This window comes from Arachis hypogaea, chromosome 1 (genome assembly GCF_003086295.3).
Source record: "Arachis hypogaea cultivar Tifrunner chromosome 1, arahy.Tifrunner.gnm2.J5K5, whole genome shotgun sequence".
In the NCBI taxonomy this organism is placed as follows: Eukaryota; Viridiplantae; Streptophyta; class Magnoliopsida; order Fabales; family Fabaceae; genus Arachis; species Arachis hypogaea.
The window spans coordinates 54225858-54247200 of record NC_092036.1 but is presented as its reverse complement, the minus strand read 5'-3'; the positions used below and the strand labels follow the sequence as shown (position 1 = coordinate 54247200).

The 21343-nt window shown below is 36.1% G+C and overlaps 2 protein-coding genes and 1 long non-coding RNA gene across 3 annotated transcripts; all 3 read left to right on the top strand.

Moving 5' to 3' along the window:
• The first annotated feature begins 279 nt into the window (after positions 1-279).
• Positions 280-10110, top strand: LOC112804268 (uric acid degradation bifunctional protein TTL). The gene is made up of 8 exons (XM_025847540.2): positions 280-626; positions 713-841; positions 927-1088; positions 1883-1934; positions 8157-8374; positions 8467-8568; positions 9431-9524; positions 9631-10110. Exons 5-8 carry the CDS (start codon positions 8216-8218, stop codon positions 9882-9884), a joined length of 609 nt encoding a protein of 202 aa, XP_025703325.1. The 5' UTR covers positions 280-626; positions 713-841; positions 927-1088; positions 1883-1934; positions 8157-8215; the 3' UTR covers positions 9885-10110.
• Positions 6555-8048, top strand: LOC112804232 (uncharacterized). Its single transcript, XM_025847539.2, has 3 exons — positions 6555-6916; positions 7008-7113; positions 7182-8048. The coding sequence occupies exons 1-3, from the start codon at positions 6795-6797 to the stop codon at positions 7854-7856; spliced, it is 903 nt and encodes a 300-aa protein (XP_025703324.1). The 5' UTR covers positions 6555-6794; the 3' UTR covers positions 7857-8048.
• Positions 10111-16935: 6825 nt separating the features above from the next.
• LOC140174003 (uncharacterized) lies at positions 16936-19165 on the top strand. Its single transcript, XR_011863185.1, has 2 exons — positions 16936-17234; positions 18288-19165. It is a non-coding gene; the product is annotated as an uncharacterized lncRNA (long non-coding RNA).
• The last annotated feature ends 2178 nt before the right edge of the window (positions 19166-21343 follow it).

The following is a 21343-nucleotide window of genomic DNA, read 5'->3' as shown; positions in this document are numbered from 1 at the left end:
CACATTCAAAGATGTAATGTGTATTTGGATTTAGGTTTGTCAAATTAAAATTTGAATAAACTTGATTTTATAGAATTGATTTTGAAGAGAAGTGAATTTGTAGTAATATGATATATGTTTGACAACTCTATACAAAATTAATTTTGATATAATGAATATTGTTTGGATAATGATAGTTAAAATCACATTTAGATAGATAATTATTAAAATAGACATGATATTAAATTATAAAATTATCTTTTTAAACATGTTAAATTCTTTTATATTTTTTTAGTTTTTATAGTATATTTTTATATAGTATTTTTTTAGTATTATTTTTAATACACTATAATTTTTTAATACTATTATTGTAACATCACTACGCCAGGCACGGTGAATAGCGGCCAAGATTTGGAGGCCACACACCTGGCCGCCGCAAAGCATGTTGGGGAAAGCAGAACTCCTTCGCGTGCCACAATCATCAGCGGCGACTCCACCAAAAACGCCGCCATCGCCTATGTGAGGCACGGTAAATAGCGGCGAAGATCTGGAGGCCACACACCTCGTCGCCGCGAAACATGCTGGAAAAGCAGAACTCCTTCGCGTGCCTTATCATCAGCGGCGACTCCATCACAAAACGCCGCCAGGTGAGGATCCAATCTTAAGCAATCTAATTTTTGTTTTGCCCCCTTTTTTTCTTATAACCCTGAGTTGATTCCCCCCAAATTTCAAGAAAACCCGCGAAGAGTAACTGGTAGCCCGCGAAGCACACCCATTGCTGCAATTCCAAAACAAGGTTGTGAAGGCAGGACTCCTTCGCGGGCCACAAATCAGCGGCGATTGCATCACAAAACGCCACCAGGTGAGGATTTGTTAACTCAATTTCTCCTTTCCGCCTTTTTAAGTTCTCCTATAAATTCTAATTCATTCTTCCCCAAATTAACCAGAACCCTGCGAAGAGTCATTGGAAGCGCGCGAACTCTGCTGCCGTCGCTGCTCCACTGCGAAGGTGCTGCCGATCTTGGGTCCTTTGCCCGCCGTGCACGAAACTGTTGAGCCATCCTCCACCGTTCGCCATCCTGAGCTATCGCGGCCTCTCCCTGTCCCTGGTGAGTTCTAACAATTTGAGCTTTCATTCGTGTTTTCACTCTTGGTTCGGAATTTTGGATTAACATATTGTAATGCAACCTTGTCTCCCTGACAGAGCATGCCTTGTTTAATTAGAACCTAAAGATGGAAAAAGGTCGAGTTAATATTAACCTTGCTTCCCCACAAAAATTAATATCCATGCAAGTTTTGAGTTCTTAAGTAATTTTCAAGCATAAGGGATAACATATATCTAGTTTTCAACAGTAGATATATAACCTGATAATGTTTACTTTTACCTAGTTAGAGAAAAGCTATAAGAGCTAATTACAGTAGTTAGATTATATATCAGCAACACTGAACTATAATAGTTAGTTTACATACTTCCCTGAATGACTTTGTGAATGAGTAAGAGGTTGGTCTCTTCCTTCAATCATTGCCATTATACCATCCCTGCCATAGAATGTGCACTGCATGCCAAGTTAAAGTTAGAGGTGCTAAATGGAATAGAATTCCATTCAGCAGTAACTAGCAATGAGCTTTAAATATATATATATATATATATATATATATATATATATATATATATATATATATATATATATATATATATATATATATATATATTTTATCAGTACTCAATTTTGTACCTGCTTGCTTAGTTCAATCTCTTTGAAGCATATACATGTCATTGTACAATTAAGAATTCTCCTTGCTGCTTAGTTTCTGAGATGGCTGCATTCTCAGAAAATTTTGTTTATTGTATCTGAATCATTGATTTTGTGAAGGCTCATTCATTACATTTGCTCTATATCAGGAAATCTGGTTTATTTGCAGTAGAGAAGCTTCTAGAGCACACTCCAAACAAGGTCATTTTTCTTACAACTTTCTTATTATATATGTATATGATGATCTTGATTTATTATTATTGTACTATTCCTCTTTAGTCTTTGTGAGGATTAGAATTGATATTTCTGTAGTAAGGAAATTGAAAAATACTCAAAAGGAATTGAGACTGATGTAAACTATGATACTATTAAAGCGTTATAAGCAATATACAAAATTGGAATCTGCTCAACTCTACTACTTGGCCCTAGTTTCTGCTAGATAAGGTTAACATTTTATTTCAACAAAATTTTGATCTGATAATGTTGATCCAATCAAATGCCTTTGATGAAACAATTTTCTATATGCTTGCTTAGTTGAATCTCTTTAAAGCCTGTACATGTCATTGTACAATTTTAAATTCTCCTTGCTGCTTGGTCCTGTGATGGCTGCATTATCAAAAAATTTGGTTTATTGTGTCTGAATCATTGATTACACTTACTGTATAGTGTGAACCTAGTTCTATTTCATGTTTGGCAGCTTTCATGCATGTTAGAAAATTGTTTCAGAATATAGTAGTTGCATTTGTATTATCCGCTATGTGAAATTAGAAAATAGCACCTAATGAATTCGTGCAGCTAGCTAGCTTGGCTGGTTTATGTGTTTATTATTAGTGGAGAAATTGTTGTATAGAAGGGAGGAAAGTTAATGATTTTACAAAAGTGAGGCATGTTTCATTTTTATTTTTCATTTTTTTCGGTTAAACTAAGCCAAAGTATACTATTTTTTTCCCTAATTTGATTAAAATATCAAAAATAAATGCATAATACCAATAATAGTTTAATTTTTAAATGCTAGTATCTTATATGAAATTAAGATATATATATATATATATATATATATATATATATATATATATATATATATGAGAGTGAGAATGAAGGCGTATGAATCACGCATGCATGTTAATTATTAGAGTTGTCATTTAACTCAAAATAATTATTTGTCTCTAATGCATTGGGAATGTCTCTGCATCAAGCCCCCATCTTATTTACTTAATTACACTTTTAACTTTTAATTCCTTAATTAATTGATTAAATATATTATTAGAGTGTGTTCTATGGAGAGTGAAGCTGTGTGTTGTTTGTTTTCTTTCACTGCCATTATTAGAACAGGTCTATGACATTGGTCTCTCTATTTTGTGCTGTGTTTGATTGCTATTAGTACAGTTTTCTTACTCTATATGAATACACTTACAAATCAGAACACTTGTGCTCTAAGAGACTTACTTTCCGGTCCTGTATATGGGGCTAGCATTCCCATATACCTTTTTCTTTTAAAGCTTAGTGCAAAGCATGCCGGTTTATCAACAGATAAAATAATATGTTGCAGAGCACTAATTATCCAATATTCGAAACAATATTCGAGCTTTGTAATTGAATGTTCGTTTTATTTATTTAATTTATCTACTTGTGGTTCATTTGCCAGCATAGTGTTGACTGAAAGAAAATATTGCCTTGGACTTGTGATATCTGGATTGTTGTCTTCAACGTATATATAGCCCTTTGTCACTGCATGAGAGAGTTATATACGAATTATATAAGTATTAATATATGTAGTTGCCACTGCATGTTAGTTTGCTTTATCAAGAACCTTTTGTCATCCGTGCAAAGATCTTCATCATCAACATAAACATGCCAGCATGCTTTGCTAGATAATCTTCGGAGTAAATGTTAAGCTTTATCTCCAAAATATTTTTTGTTAAATAAATTTTTTATTAATTTTTCCCTAAAATGAACATTTTTTTCAAGTGATCTTTTTAATCAAATCTATCTTTCAAAGAATTTAAATTAAACATAACAGAGAAAATTATATCCGGCTATTCTCTTATTATTTTGTTGAGTTAACCCGTAATTAAGGGCTGAAAATTTGTATTTGAGGTTTCTGTTCTTTGTGATTTAGTTTCTTATTAATTATTACATAAATCTAACTTTTATCCCTACTGTTTTTTTTCCTCATTTTTTTAAGGTTTTTCCTTCTTTGTAATTTCATTTTTTGGACTTCGGATCAGCAATTCTTTCTACCAGTAATTTTTTAGAAAGCACACATTTTGACAATGAATAAGCAACCTCCCCAATACCTTTCTACATAGCTCTGCTTGCAATATACTGTGTAGTTTACTACGTATGGTACTCTCCCATCTCATAATTGTGATAAACTGTTATTGGTTTTCATTGACACACACCCCATTTTTTCATCTTTTTTTTTATAGTTTAATGTAATTTTTTACTATTCATTTAGTTGTCTGTGCTATTTCATTTATTTAGACATTGACAAGAGCTGGATTACAAAGCCACGAGGTAGTGTAGAGTATAGGGATGGTTTGAATAGATTCTTTGACTTCGCATTTGCCAGTTCATCATCCGATGGGATGATACACTGTCCATGCCCTTTGTGCGGGTTCCGATTTTTCCAAACTAGAGAGGACACCTACGATCATCTTCTAATGAAACCCTTTCCCCCTAACTATACCTTCTGGTTACATCACGGTGAGAGGATAGTAGACGAGAGACCCAACGGTAGGGAAGAACTAGAACCTACTGTAAATTTAGGAGATCAAATTCGTGACATGGTCCACAACGCATTCAACTTGCCGGGACTGCAGAGTGATGATGAAGACTCGATTAATGGGCATGTCGGAAATGTTACGGAGGGGCTGCCGTTCATATCTGACAAACCTAGCCGCGAGGTTCGTGCCTTTCACGACTTGCTAGAGGATGGTGAGCAGGAATTGTATCCAGGATGCTCAAAATTCTCGAAGCTGCCTTTCTTGGTGAGGCTCTACCATATCAAGTGCATGTGCGGAGTGAGTGACAAGGCTTTTGGTTTTATTCTAGAGCTACTAGGGGATGCCTTTGAGCACGCAGTGATTCCGAAGACGTTGCACGATGCCAAGAGAATCATAAGGAAGCTCGATATTGAGTATGAGAAGATAGATGCATGTCCAAATGACTGCATGCTGTATCAAGGCTCCGGTCAAGACCTGTCTAGGTGCAAACAGTGTGGAGCATCCAGGTGGAAGCAAAAGACTCGGAAGAATTCCTTAGTAAGGATCAATGCCATTGTCAAAAAGAATGGAAAGCCTCTGCCGGCGAAGATTCTCCGCTACTTTCCTCTGATTCCATGGTTGCAGCGATTATTCATGTCCAGTAAGACATCAATGGACATGTTGTGGCATAAGAGAGGAACCAATTCTGACGGTTCCTTGAGGCATCCCAGGGACGGCGAGGCTTGGAAAGCATTTGACAGGAGATATACTGACTTTTCTGGTGACCCGCGCAGTGTTCGCTTAGCCCTGGCTAGTGATGGCTTTAATCCTTATGGAAACCTCAGTTCAAAGTACTCAATATGGCCAGTGATTCTTATTTCGTACAACCTAGCCCCATGGATTTGCATGAAACAAACCAACTTTATTCTCTCCATGATTATTCCCGGTCCTAAAATGCCTGGCAATGACATAGATGTCTACTTACAGCCACTGATTGATGAGTTGAAGCAGTTGTGGGCCAGTGTTGATACATACGACGCTAGTGAGAAGAAAACATTCAAGATGCGTGCTGCGTTGATGTGGACCATCAGCGATTTTCCTGGATTGGGCAATTTATCTGGCTGGAATACGTACGGCGGGAGAGCTTGCCCCACGTGCAATCTGGACATCGAGACTAGGCGACTCACCTTCAGTCAGAAATGGTGTTTCATGGGTCACCGTCGCTTCTTGAATCACGATCACAGATATAGGCAGGACCGGATTAGATTTGATGGAAAGGTAGATTATAGATCCCCCCTGTCAAACTCACTGGCAGGGATATCTTGAGACAATTGGAGGGTGTGCCAGTCTCACACGGTAAGGTGCAAGCGGTGGGCGGTAAAAGAAGGCGCGTACAGCAGACCGGGGTACAAGACGAGTCTCCCTGGAAAAGGAGGAGTATATTCTTTGATCTCCCATACTGGGAGAACAACGAATTATGTCACAATCTAGATGTGATGCACATAGAGAAGAATGTGTGTGACAACATTGTGTTCACCATGTTGAACGAGAGTGGTAAATCCAAAGACCACCTAAAAGCTCGAAAAGATCTCCAGTTGATGGGAATCAGGCATGATATGTGGCCACTTGAAGGTTGGAAGTATCCCTCTGCAGTCTTTACCATGTCAAATCCACAGAAGGAGGTATTTCTTAGGACTATCAAGAATGTGGTCTTTCCAGACGGGTACTCTAGCAACATCTCTCGATGTGTTGATTTAAAACAGCGCAAGTTATCGGGCTTGAAGAGTCATGACTGCCACATTCTAATGGAACATCTCTTGCCAATTGCGTCAAGGAACGTATTGCCCACCCAAGTGTCCGCTGTCTTGGCTCAGTTATCCGCCTTTTTTCGACTACTATGCAGCAAATGCATAGATCCTCGTCAACTACCTCTCCTTCAGGATCGTGTGGTCCATACTCTATGCCACATGGAGATGATATTTCCACCTTCCTTTTTCACAGTCATGGTTCATCTAATGGTGCATTTGGTCGAGGAGGCACGCCTCGGTGGCCCAGTGCATTACCGGTGGATGTACCCAATTGAGAGGTAGAAATCTAGCTAAGCTTTCTCGATCTATTTTTCTAGGATAGCTGTCACCTATAATTTTATGTGTTATGTTCTCGAAGGTACCTATGTCGTCTCAAGCAGTACGTGTGTAATAGGGCACAACCGGAGGGATTTATTGCAGAGGGCTACTTGTCATAAGAGATTCTGACGTTCTGTTCAAGATATCTAGATAACGTCGAGACTAGGATCAACCGACCAAGTCGGGTTGACAATCGGCCGAGCGATGCCCTGCCCAGTGAGGCTGCCAGCATGTTCCCAGAAGTTGAAAAGGCGGTTGGGGTTGCTTCATTTTTTACTTTGACCCCCACTGAAATTCTTCAAGCACATCGTCATGTACTGGTCAATTGCATTGCCGTAGAGAAATTCTTAGAGTAAGTATCGAGATCGAGTTCTAAAATTATCCAGCGAGCCAATATAGCTTTAACAATAATAAAAGTGAATATTATTTTGATTTGTGCATAGTGAGTACAGAGCCATCACAAAGAGAAAAATGCGAAGCAGAACAAGGTCCCAGTCTCTTATAGACAGTGCGGTGCACAGAGAATTCTCCAACTGGTTTAGGCATCAGGTAATCCTTAATATCATAGGATTCCACTACCCATTGATGCTTTCTTGCCTCTAATGGTTCAATTATAGGTCCCATTTGGAAGCACCAGTCATTCAAACGAGTTGCAATGGCTTGCCTGTGGACCCCTTGCTCAGGCCAGACGCTATCAAGCTTACAACGTCAATGGATTTAAATTTAGAACCATCTCGAGGGAGGAATGGATGAAAACACAAAATAGCGGGATTTATGTCACTTCGGATACTAGGAGTTATGCAAGCAAACGGGATGTCAATGTTGCCGTCGGTGGTGTCTCGTACTACGGGAGATTAGTAGACATCATCGAGCTAAATTACAGTGGTCAGTTCAATGTAGTCTTGTTCAAGTGTTTCTGGGCAGACACCACGTCGGGCAGAGGCATACGACAAGACGAGTTGGGTCATACCTGTGTCAATTTTGCCAATCCAATTCACACCGGTGAACGAGAAGACGATGAGCCGTACATCCTAGCATCTGAGGCGCGTCTTGTGTTCTACGTGGAGGATGAGGTAGACAACGGATGGAGTGTAGTAGTCCATGTGATGCCAAGAGATTTGTTTGACATGGGCGAAGATTATGAACATTGTGAGGTCGACTTTCACCCCCAGTTTTGTATGACGAGCTTGCCTGAATTTGATGTCGAAGGCCTGCGGTTGACAAGAGATGAGGTTTTAGAGGAATCTACTCATGGCATGAATGAGGATTGTGATGAGGCCGCTGAGTCATAAAATACATTACTCCATGATGGATGTAGCTCATATTCAGGGGATTTCATGCATATATACTACTGTCATGATTCACCTAGGAGAGATAGTTGATTGTATTATATTCATTTCATTATCAGAAAAGATATCTAGATTGAGTTATTTTTTATTATTTAAAACGTATCCCCTAATATAAAGCTCATTTATTTGACTTGGTTCTGATATAAATTGATTTGATCTAACTGTTGCCTCTCATATAAGATTTCCTACAATCACATTTTTTAATTGTCCCTGTACGTTCGTTCTATCTCCGTTGCCTTTCAGGGAAATTGGAGAGCCGAGACTTCTATCTCATTACTAGAAGTGCTTGGTTCGCAGAGAAGATGATAGAGGCGTCTCCATTCTCTTCGTTGGACCACGCAACATCCTTTGCAAGGCAGTTGTGGTTCAAAGAGTCGCGTATACAGTCATGGCTGGATGCCTTTTCTGGACAAAGTCACCTCTATCGAGCCATTTCCCAAGCGCTAGCTTCTCTGATGAGGGTTTGTTTGCCTAAACTCCAATTAATTAGTATGTGTTTCCTTGTCATATTTTTTGTTGAAACCGATTTCATGCGGTTATGTTAAATTTTTAGGAATTGCTATTTTGGGACCGAAAGTACCGGACTAAATTCGGGTTAGAGTTTATAACAAGTACGGAATTGTGGTTCACACAGAAAATACTTGACGAGGCGAAGGTAATACTTCCTATTTTTCATTTCCATTTATCTAATTTAAACCACATCTCTCTATCCATGTAACTTAATTCCTACCTTGTGCTGTTTTAGTAAAATTGATACAAGGGAAACAGTTTTGCATTTATACGTGAATTTTTGTTCATCCCATAATGATTAGAATTAAAGAAGCTGAGTCACCATTAAGGATGGATATTTAATTGTATTTTTTAGATCAGAGTAAACTCTATTTCCCCTTGGTTGTGTTGGCATGATGTGAGCTCAAAGAATTTAGATGAAATTCAACCATCTCATAAAATTTAGATACCATTGGTATTTTTATATTCTATAAAATGTGACACAGAACACCACTATAAAGATAATACAGAACTCTTCTAAAAGGTGAATTTCACAGTCAATTTCAATGTGATTTGGGCAAATAAAAGGAATTCACAGTAAATTTAACCAAACTTTAGAAGGGGTCAGTATAATTTGCCCAAAATTTATTGGATTCCATGTCAGGCTATTTATTTTCAATTTCTTCTTAGAGCTTCATAACTAGTATTCAAATATAAAGTATTATGTCAAAGAAAATTATTAGCTCGTTCATTACCATATGTATGGAGCTTCATAGCTAGTATTCGTATATTTATTACTTTTTTTTCCCGGACCTCAATTAAGTGGAATCGTAAGCAGAGGCTAATCAAAGCACCCAATTATTCATGAAAATGGTTCATGGGTCGTAAAGGCTTCTAAAAGATAAGTAGTTAGTTCTGAGCAGTATCTTAAACCCCTGGACAATATCTTGTTGTCCTAATATCTTTTTGTTTGATAATTGGTTGATAAGTCTTCTTATTATTCATGTTAATTTTGGAAATTTGTGTAGGCACGCTATGAAAATACTCTGGTCGTTGAACTTGATGTTGCATCACGGGAGGAATTCAAGCTCATAGAACATGGCCTTGAACGACTATGGGACAGTAAGACAGACATGATATATGCAATGTTAATAATGTTTAGGATTGTATTCAGACTCTAATTCTTTAATTTTTTTTATTATGTTTGGATATGATGCACAACTCTCAGGGTTATCTCGACCCAATTTCCAATATGCATCTGAAACACCAGGAGAGGTGGTTCCAGATTCAATGAAAAAAGAGGACGTTGTCTCCTCTGATAGGTCTGATGAGGCCACTTCTGCAGGACGAAATTACTCTCTGCTGTCATATGACCTCAACAAAACGTCAGATGAGAATGAATATCCTTACAGTGGAATGTCTCCTGGAACGAAGAATGCATGGCACTTGGCTAATTGGGCAACACGGTACTTGAATCCGTGAGGACAGTGCTTTAGGTTATCTGAAGATTTCCAATTCAGGTTATTTAGAAAAGTCGAACCTTGTTCATTATTTTTGTCGTGACTTTATAACTACTCATATTGTTATTTTGAGATTGTTCTTGTTGGAAAGTATTATCAAGTTAGAGAACTTGGAAATGCGAGTTTTAGTCAAGATTGGTACAGTTATTATTTTTTAGAGTCGATTAATTAATGAATTAGATTTATCACGATTCCGTGTCACAATGAAGACCTCTGCAGTCTACTTTTATACATATTTCATTTGCTGGTGTTTAATTTATTTAAAAAAAATTAAAATAAACTTTATTAGATCATAAGTTTGATGAATGAAACTTTAAAAATAATTTTCAGTAAGCACAACAAATAATATTTATATTAAATAAATAATTTGTTAACTGCGAAGTTATTATAATAAATATAAATATATAATGTTTCATGGAGAACTTATGGAATGTGACGCAGAACTAAATGTTCATTCGCCAGGGCTTAAAATTTTGTGGTAAATCGTGACTGGTTCTTTGGCAAGTTTTTAATTTTTCTTGTGAAAATTAAAATCTTTAGCATAACTTTATGTATCAATAAATGAATAAATTTAGTTATTTTGTTAAATATTTATATTTATTATAATATTTTTAACTTTAAAAAATTATTTTTTAAATATAATTATTATTAATTGTGTCCATTAAAAATTATTTTTAGTTTGATTTATAAAAAATAAATACTAAACATTTATAATGATATTTTCCTTTAAAAACGAATTTAATTAAAGCAAACATGTAAATCAAAACCAATTCACTCCATACACCTAATTCGACTATATACTTGATTCTATTTTTATTCAAGAATGTTTTCACCTAAGTCAAATCCATTGAATTCAATTTATTACTAACCCCTATACTATATTATTAATTTATTATTATTATTATTATTATTATTATTATTATTATTATTATTATTATATCGACTAACCCCTATACAATTTTGCGTCATCGCTAACATAGTGCATTTTGTTGGAATAATTAATTTTCAATAACCCAGATCATCCATATTGAATCACCAAAAAATATAACATAATGCGGAAGCGTACCTGAATTCATAAACATAAATTATGATTGGAAGAGTTTGGATCTTGTGGTTCTTTCGATCTTCCTCAACCAAAGTCTTCTGTATTCCTAGGCGGCTGAACTGCAACTCTTTTGATGGGGAAAGAGCAACAAAGGCGACTTTGGTATATTGGGGACCGAAACCCTGAAGGTCTATTTATATTTGAGCATGGCACCCATTAAACCCTTAAGCCCAAATAAAATAGTATCTAAAGCCCAAAAGATAATATATCTAAAATCCAAAAAGATAATTATCTAAGGAACAAAAGATAATATCCGGTTTTATTCTCATTTAATTCCAAATCAAAAGTAATAATGACTTATTCAATTAACATTTATAACAATAAATGAGATCATCATTATATAAGTCATTTAATTTGAAATAGCATCATTTGTGATTATAATTGATATATGTATTGCCCACAAATAAGTTAGGAAATTAAATAATTTCCTAACAATCTCCCACTTGGGCTATACATATATTCTTTCTTGACATAATCACATTTTATAAACTTTATGCGCGCATCTGAATGCTATTTCTTTCATTACTTTAACAATCTGGTCCGTCTCATACATTAGATATGGAACTACCGCAGCTTTTATCACATTAAATGCCGTGACTAAACCACGCCAATCACCATCCTAATATACTTAACGACATAGATCAAATTTGGATGAGTAATATGGAAATTACATGCCAAGTGATCTCATGCATGTCTATTTCCAACTGGTCCAACTTTATTGAGATCAAACACAATACAAATATTGCAAAATGAACATTTCATATAACATGAAATAAACCATCAACTTAATTCTGCAGAAAAATAACTCAATATCTGTCATAGGACATATAGCATGAAATAAACTCCCACTAAACCAAGGCATCATAAATATTGACACCCATCCGAGCAGTGTGCTCATGAAAAACTTTAGGGTTCAATCCCTTGGTAATGGGTCTGCTAGCATATACTCTGTTTCCATATGTCCTATGGAAATCTGTTTTTCTTAAACTTTCTCCTTGACAACTAAGAAACTTGATGTCTATATGCTTCGATTTTGTCAAGCTCTTATTGTTATTGGAGTATAGTACTTACTGACTTATTGTCACAAAATATCTTTAATGGCCCTTTCAATGTCATCTACTATATGAAGCTTAGTGACAAAGTTTCGCAACCATATGCCATGAAATCGGAATCAGAGTACCTAATGATCTCCAAATTTTCTGATCTCCGATAAATAAGCATGTAATCCTTTGTTCTCTTTAGATAACGCATTATGCGTTTAACAGCTATCCAATGATCCATATCCGGATTGCTCAAGTATCTACCTAACACTCCCACTATAAATGATATATCAGGATGTATGTAGACTTGAGCATACATTAAATTCCCTAGTGCTAATGCATAAGGCTTATCATGCATTGCTGTCCTCTCAAGATCATTTTTAGGGCATTGTTTGAGACTGAACTTGTCTCCTTTAGCTACGGGTGTATCCATTGGTTTACAACTTTCCATGCCATATCTACTTAAAATCTTTTCGATATAGTTCTTTTGTGATAATCCAAGAATACCTTGAGAGTAATCTCTTAGTATCTCGATTCTTAATACAAAAGAGGCATCACCAAAATCTTTCATTTCGAATTTGTCCGATAGAAATTTCTTAGTTTCATGCAACAAGCCTATATCGTTACTAGTAAGTAGAATGTCATCAACATCTAAGACCAAAAGGATATATTTACTCCCACTGAACTTGCGGTATACACATTCATCTATAATATTTACCTCAAAATCATATGAGGTAATGACTTGATTAAACTTGTGATACCATTTAACAGGAAGCTTGTTTGAGATCATAGATGGATTTTCTCTTTTCTCTATTGGATCTCCTTAATGACACTTCTTGAGGTTGTTGAGCTTGCTGTATGGATTGGGATTGAGGAGGATTCTCATTATTTTTCTGTGCTGTAGCAGTATCTTGAGCAACAACGATATTCTCATTGTTCTCTTGTACTGTAACTGGATCTACAGTAGGATTCTCATTGTGCTTTTGTACTATAACTGTGTCTTGAACAATAATAGGTACAAAGACCTGATCATTGTCAGTTATAGAATCCTCATCAAAAGCAACATTTCTAATATCTCCTTCCCCCCAAACTCAACATCCTCAAGAAATCTCGTATTTCCTGTTTTAAAATAGACCTTGATGCAGGATTGTAAAACTTGTACCCCCGTGAGTGCTCAGCGTAACCAACAAAGTAGCAACTAATTGTCCTGCAGTCCAATTTTCTTTCATGTGGCCTATAAGGTCGCGCCTCAGCTGGACATCCCCAAATATGCAGATGCTTTATATTGGGCCTTTTTCCAGTCCAAATTTCATATGGGGTTTTGTTAATTGCTTTGCTTGGCACCCTATTAAGGATGTACACTGCGGTCTTTAATGCTTCTCTCCAGAGTGATTCAGGTAAGGAAGAATGACTAATCATACTTCTCACCATGTCCTTAAGAGTTCGGTTCCTTCGTTCTGCAACACCATTCATGCTAGGTTTGCCTGGCATGGTGTATTGCGGAAAAATACCACACTCCTCTAGGAAAAGAGCAAAAGGCCCGGGACGTTGCTCACCTGAACCGTCATATCTTATATAGTATTCACCACCACGATCAGATTTGACAGCTTTAATTTTCTTTCCAAGTTGAAGTTCAACTTCAGCTTTGAAAGACTTGAAAACATCCAAGGCTTGGGACTTTTCATGAATTAAATATAGATACCCATAACGAGAGTAATCATCTATGAACGTAATAAAGTACCGTTGTCCATTCCAAGAGACAGTAGAGAATAGGCCACATATATCGGTATGTATTAGTTCTAAGACATCTTTAGCTCTCTCGGCACCTAATTTCCTTTCATTTGTCCTTTTCCCCTTTTATGCACTCAATGCAGACTTCAAAGTCCGCCAATTTTAGGGGTCCAAGAATTCCATCCGACACGAGCCCCTGAATTCTCTGTTTAGAGATGTGGCCTAGGCGTTTGTGCCATAACGATGCCGAATTCTCATTTAGTTTTTTGTTTTGTACCCATTTGCAGTATTTCATTATTATAGGAATTTAAGTTAAGCCTATATAGATTATCCACCAAATGACCAGAGCAAATATTATTCGAATTATAAAAGAGACTGACTTTATTGTCTCCGAATGAACAAAAATAACATGATTTGTCCAAACGAGAAACAGAAACCAAATTTCGTCTAAATGACGGTACATAAAATGTCTCTAATAAATCCAAATAAAATCCACTCGTGGAACATAATCTAAAGGTTCCTATAGTTTCGACTGCAACTATATTGCCGTCTGCCACGTAGATGTATCTTTCAGCATCACTTGGCGGTCGGCTCCACAGGCAACCCTGCATAGTGACACTCACATGAGTAGTAGCAGCAGAATCTACCCACCAAGTATCAACAGGTGCATAACTTAAACTAGCCTCAGAACAAACGAAAGTGAGAATTATACCCTTCTTCACACGCCAAGTGGCATATTTGGTACAATCCTTCTTCATGTGTCCCACCTTCTTACAGAAGAAACAGGTTGAAACTTGATCCTGTTTCTTAGCCTTTTTCTGCTGAGAAGGCGCATCCGCAGTAGTATCACGCTTTCTTTTATACTGAGAAGATAAAGCCATGTGAGCACTGAATTTCTTAGTAAAGAATTTCTCAACATCTTTTAGGAACTGTTTGGCATCTTTATCCTCAGTAATTGAGCCCCAAAACGCCTCAGGAATTGAGCGTTTCATGATCATAATGCTCATTCGATTGGATTTCTCCCACTTCTCTATTTTAACCTCATTGAGGTTTTCCGGAGTGGAAGTGGGTTTCTCCTCTCAAAGAGCTGTGTCTAGATCCATACAACCGAGGACAATCTCCACAGTATCCTTCCAAACTTTAAAGTTTGAACTATTCAGCATAGGAATACTGCTAATTTGCGCAGAAACATTGGTAGCTAAAGCCATAGTTTCTGGATTAGAACAAAAAAAACATGCAGTAAATATTAGACATTAATGGGTAAAAATCCATATTGAGATATCTAGAACAACATTAATTTTCAATCTTTGGATAGAAAAATTAACTGTAAGTGATACTCTCATTGCAGTAATCAAATATTGTCAAAATTCCTGTCACACACTAAGCCTTTCTTTGGATCGACTTAATGCGCACATGGAGACTTAAACTTCGCAACCTATTTATTACTGCATATATTTTCTATTAATTGGCCAAACAATAACCTTCCTTTGGGCCGATTATTGATCGCATAATTAATAGAAAATAAACAAAAGTGTGCAATGCTTATTATTTGGCCAAACAATAAACTTCCTTTGGGCCGATTATTGTTCGCATAAATAATAAGTATTACTTTATTCTTAATTAGTTACCCAAACATGTATTTACCATCAATATGTGTATGTAATTCGGCCAAATATAGACCTTCCTTTGGGCCGACCAATATTCGCATGAATTACATATCACCATATTCCTAATGTTTTTGAATAAATTAATTTTCACAAAAGAGGCTACTTTGGCAGCATAATGTTCAATCAATTTATTCCAAAACCAAATCTTTATAATAGATGGGTATAATAATCCAAATTGTTACTAGTTTCCTTATGTAACAATAAAAAAATACTTAAATCTAAAAAAAAATTAAATCTAAATGATGTCTTTTGAGATCTTAAAGAAAAAAATATAATTATAACATGTGCCAAAAAATTCTTGATCTGTTAAGACTAGAATCCATCTTTATAAAATTAATAGGTATAATAATCTTTTATATCTCAAAAGAATAATTCATTAAAATTAAAATTAATCATTATATAAATTAAATGCCAAATCAGCCTCGTATAAAATATATATATGTATATAAGTATACCTTAAGGCATAACCAAATAATGATAATATATATACAAATATCCATATATAATGATACACATATATATGCATATAAGGAATTGCAATCAACGCCATTGGCATAAAAAAAAAAATTAATCTCCTGTTCGTCCAACAGTAGCAGCTATATATATACGACGTATATATTCAAAAGCAACCAAAACGGCGATATGTTACGTTGTATATGTGGAACAATACTAAATACATATACACTAACAAACACAGTCGCACAAATATATATAACATCGTAACGTAATAAAAAAAACATATATACATCGATCCATATATCAATTCAGTAATTAAAAATAAAATCGAATATTTTCGATGATTAAATTATGGATGGCTCTGATACCACTCGTTGGAATAATTAATTTTCAATAACCCAGATCATCCATATTGAATCACCAAAAAATATAACATAATGCGAAAGCGTACCTGAATTCATAAACATAAATTATGATTGGAAGAGTTTGGATCTTGTGGTTCTTTCGATCTTCCTCAACCAAAATCTTCTGTATTCCTAGGCGGCTGAACTGCAACTCTTTTGATGGGGAAAGAGCAACAAAGGCGATTTTGGTATATTGGGGACTGAAACCCTGAAGGTCTATTTATATTTGAGCATGACACCCATTAAACCCTTAAGCCCAAATAAAATAGTATCTAAAGCCCAAAAGATAATATATCTAAAATCCAAAAAGATAATTATCTAAGGAACAAAAGATAATATCCGGTTTTATTCTCATTTAATTCCAAATCAAAAGTAATAATGACTTATTCAATTAACATTTATAACAATAAATGAGATCATCATTATATAAGTCATTTAATTTGAAATAGCATCATTTGTGATTATAATTGATATATGTATTGCCCACAAATAAGTTAGGAAATTACAATAATTTCCTAACACATTTTTCAATTGGATTTTGTTACTGATGCATTATTTTATCTTATTAATATATTTGCTTTAAAAGGCAGAAGTTAGGGATTTGGGTTTTAGGCAAATTCAAAGACCCGCCAAATTATATTATACTCCTTTGATTGAAATTTTCATACCCCAGCCTCTGCGATAGTCATATCATCTGCTCCCCAATCCTTATACACTCCAACCCTAACTTAAAAACATTTAACGAAGGCACCCCCCAACCCATAGAAGCTTTGACATCTCGGGCTCCAACGGAAAATCGTTAACTCGCGTCGGATCCTGGGTCTCGACAAGCTGCCGGTCGCTCAGGTCTCTCCGCCCGTGTGGTCGTCTTCCGGTCGGGATTATTGTTGGCCCAACGTCTCTGCTCCAGTAACCCTCCCTCTTTCTAACACCAAAATGGGTGATGTTAAAATTGTTGATTTCAATGGGTGCTCTTAATATGACTGAAATTTGTTTTGTTCCTTTTACCGTAAGCCTATTTTCTTCTGGGTAAGAGGTGAACACAATAGAATGCTAATATGAAGGTGTATAGTCCCCGTAATACAATAAGGACTTATGAATTGTAATGAACTATGAGGATTTATTTTGATTCAGTTTGTTGCTGACTTAAGGCTACACTATTATAACCTGCTCTGCAGTTTCCTGATTTAAAATTCATAGCTTGACGTCCGCTTTATGTATGGGCTAATTTGGGTTGTATAATTTGTACCACTGAATGCAAATATCACTTGAAAAGGATTAATTTGATGCAGAAGTAGGAATGTTATGGAGAGGAAAATTCAATGTAAAGTTGGGAACGGAGGAGTGGGACTTAGGAGTTTGTGTATCGGAAGGGTATACAAATTTTAGATTTGGTAGTTTAAAATGCACCACTCTTTTAGAAGTATACTTGACTTAGTATTAAAAATGCATTGACTGATTCAGGAACTTATGAGAGCTTCTAATTAGATGTTACCCCGTTTGCAGTCACCAGCGTGGCCGTTTAGCATAGATTTGTCCTATTTAGTCACTTAGCCTTAAATAAATATATTAACCTACACCATTTATTATTGTTAGAATGTTCAAGGCAGTAAAAGGAGATATTGAATAAAATTATATTATTATTGGATATAGTGTATGTGATATTTGAAGCCCAAAGCTATATATGGAACACGGTCATGAAATTTGGACTTGCCGTTTGCATGTGCTACACTCTTGAATGTATGTGGATCTTTTCCCGTGAAATGTTTGGGAGTATCTTAGATTCCTAGGCAGAAATTATATTTCCACATATATGTAATCTAATATTCATGTTTAGAGTTGTGTTTTCTATATGAATTAGTCAATGAGTTATATTTCAATTTTGGTTGCAGGAAATTTACCAAAACAGCATGAATGTGCTTTGACTCTTCTTGATTCTAATTTCTTTTCTGGTTGAAACAGGCGCCCTATAAAATTTATGATGGCTAGATGACAAACCCCATTTGTAGGGTTTATCTTGTGCTTGATTTAAGGGATTTTATGACCTTTTACCCACATTTATTCAATAAAATAGCATGGTTTTGTATATTCTCCTTTAATTGTGCTTAAGAGTGAAAACATGCTTTTTAGGACTTAAAATAAATAAATTTAATTCACCTTGATTCCATTAGATGCCTTGATATGTTTGTTAAGTGATTTAAGGTTTAGGAGGCAAAGATTGGATCAAGGAGATGAAGAAAGAAGCATGAAAAGTTGGAGAACTCATGAAGAAATGAAAGAACCGGAAAGCTGTCAAGCCGACCTCTTCGCACTTAAACGACCATAACTTGAGCTACAGAGGTCCAAATGATGCGGTTTCAGTTGGGTTAGAAAGCTAACATCCGGGGCTTCGAAACGATATAAGATTTGCCATAGTTGCTACAAGTATGGTGGCGCGCACGCGCCGTTGCTGCCACCTAGTCCACTTGAAGCAAAACGTGGCCAGCGATTTTAGAAGCCTTGTGGGCCCAATCCAACTCATTTCTGATGCTATTTAACCCAAGGAGTGAAGAGGGAAACATATGTTAGTTACCATTAGCATAGTTTAGTAGTTAGAAGTAGTTTCTAGAGAGAGAAGCTCTCACTTCTCTCTAGAATTAGGATTAGGATTAGGATTAGTTCTTAGATCTAGATTTAGATTCATCTTCTTCTACTTCTATCTTCTCAATTCCTTGTAGTTACATTCATTCTTCTCCTATTCTTTTGGTGTAATCTCTTCTATGTTGTTCTTATATTTTGTTGTAGATCTAGTATTGTTCCTTCCATTTTCTTTCAATTCAATAAGAGGTAATTCATAATAATTGTTCTTCTTTACTTTTCTATTGTTGATCTTTTGCCTTTGTAGTTAGATCTCCCTTTAATTCTTGCAATTCATGTTGTTTACTTTTATTGCCTTTTATGTGTTTGTTGAAATGCCTCTTCTAGATATAGTGTAGATTTTGTTCCTCTTGGCCTAGGTAGAGTAATTGGTGACACTTGAGTTATCTAATTCCTTTGTTGATTGGTAATTGGAGAGATTGCTAATTGGTTTGGAGTGCACTAAAGCTAGTCTTTCCTTGGGAGTTGGCTAGGACTTGTGGCTCAAGTCAATTCATCCACTTGACTTTCCTTTACTTAGTAAGGGTTAACTAAGTGGTAGCAATGAACAATTTGTGGTCACAATTGAGGAGGATAACTAGGATAGGACTTCTAGTTCTCATATCTTGCCAAGAGCTTTGTTAGTTGTTAGTTTATTTTCTTTGCCATTTATATTTCTTGTCTAAAACCTTAAAACCCCCAAAATATCTCATAACCAATAACAAGACACTTTATTACAATTCCTAGGGAGAACGACCCGAGGTTTGAATACTTCGGTTATTAATTTTAGGGGTTTGTTACTTGTGACAAACAATCTTTTGTATGAAAGGATTAGTGATTGGTTTAGAAACTATACTTGCAACGAGATTTTATTTGAGAAATTCTATACCGTCAAAAATCCAATCGTCAAAATGGCGCCGTTCCCGGGGAATTGCAATGGTGTTATGTTATTGGTTATTGTATATATGTGAATATTGTGAATAGCTTGATTTTTGGATTGCTTGTTAGTTTTTGCTAGTCTTAGTATTTTGTTTCATTATTTCTTATTAGTTTTTGCTTCTTATTTTCTCTTGCTACCATGAATTCTCATCTTGGCTATGAGTGTGATTACAATTATGTTGTAGGTGATGAGAGCTACAATGAGGATGTGTATCAAGGATGGGACAATCAAAGGTGGGAGGAGCAATGTGCATATGATCAATCTTCATGGCAACAACCCCCACCAATGCACTATGAAGAAGAGCCATTCTAGGATGCATATCAATCCAATGGCTATGGTGAATCTCCTTGTGACTTTCAAGAACCACCACCATATGCCTATGATCCATATCCTCAACATAACTCTCAACCATACTCACAAGCCCCTTCTTACCAACCACCTTCATATGACCCTAATCCATATCCATCCTACCAACAACCATATGAGCCTTATGAACCACATATAGAGCCACCACAATTCCAACCTCAACATTTTCAAGAGCCACCTCTCCCACATTATTACCAAGATGAACCACCTCCAATATATGAAAATTTTCAACCACAAGATGAATACTACTTTCCACCACAACCTCCCATGGAAGAATACTTATGTCCCTCAATCCAAGAGCCCTATGATCCTACTCATGACATCCAAGAGGAACAAGAATCAAGGGATCATCTCAAGGAAGCATTGGATCAATTTCAAGCAACCATGGAGTGTGTTGTGCAACAAGTGGAAAGAATGGAAAACATTGAACCACCACAACTCTACCAAGAAGAACCACCTTCCTACTATGAACCCTCTCCCCAAAATGATGAATCCTTCCATCCACCCCAGTCTCTAATAGTTGAAACCCTTGGTGTTCTTGTTCAAGGGCAAGAAGAGATGAAAAGGGATGTGCAAAATTTCATGGCCGCCTTGGATGCGGTAACAAATCAATTAGCCTCCCAATGCTTGAACACTCAAGGAACTCCCATGGCTACATGTGGAAAATCGAATGAAGAACATAGCATGAAGGAGAGATTGGAAACTCCGGTGGGAAATGAAGGAAGTTGCTTTGTATTAGAACAATTGGAGGAAACTTTAATTGTTGAAGACAAGGAAGAAGTGGTAGAAGACTTAGGAGATGCGGAGCCGCCATGGGAACATAGATTTGAAGAAAACCCCTCCAAGATGATTGAAATTGATGCTAGGGAGGAAAGTGCACACCTTCCAAGGCATACTCCATATGAAGACTTGGATGGGATAGAGCAAGGATTGAGTTCCCTTGGTGATGAAGATCAAGCATCAAGTCTTAGTGGTGAAGAATCCTTTGAGCATGAAGAACCTTCTCCTGTTGGATTTGAAAGTGTTAAGGAGGTAAATTTCTCTCACCTTCCTTATTATGATTTGAGTAAAGGAAAAGGTTTAGATAAAATCGTTG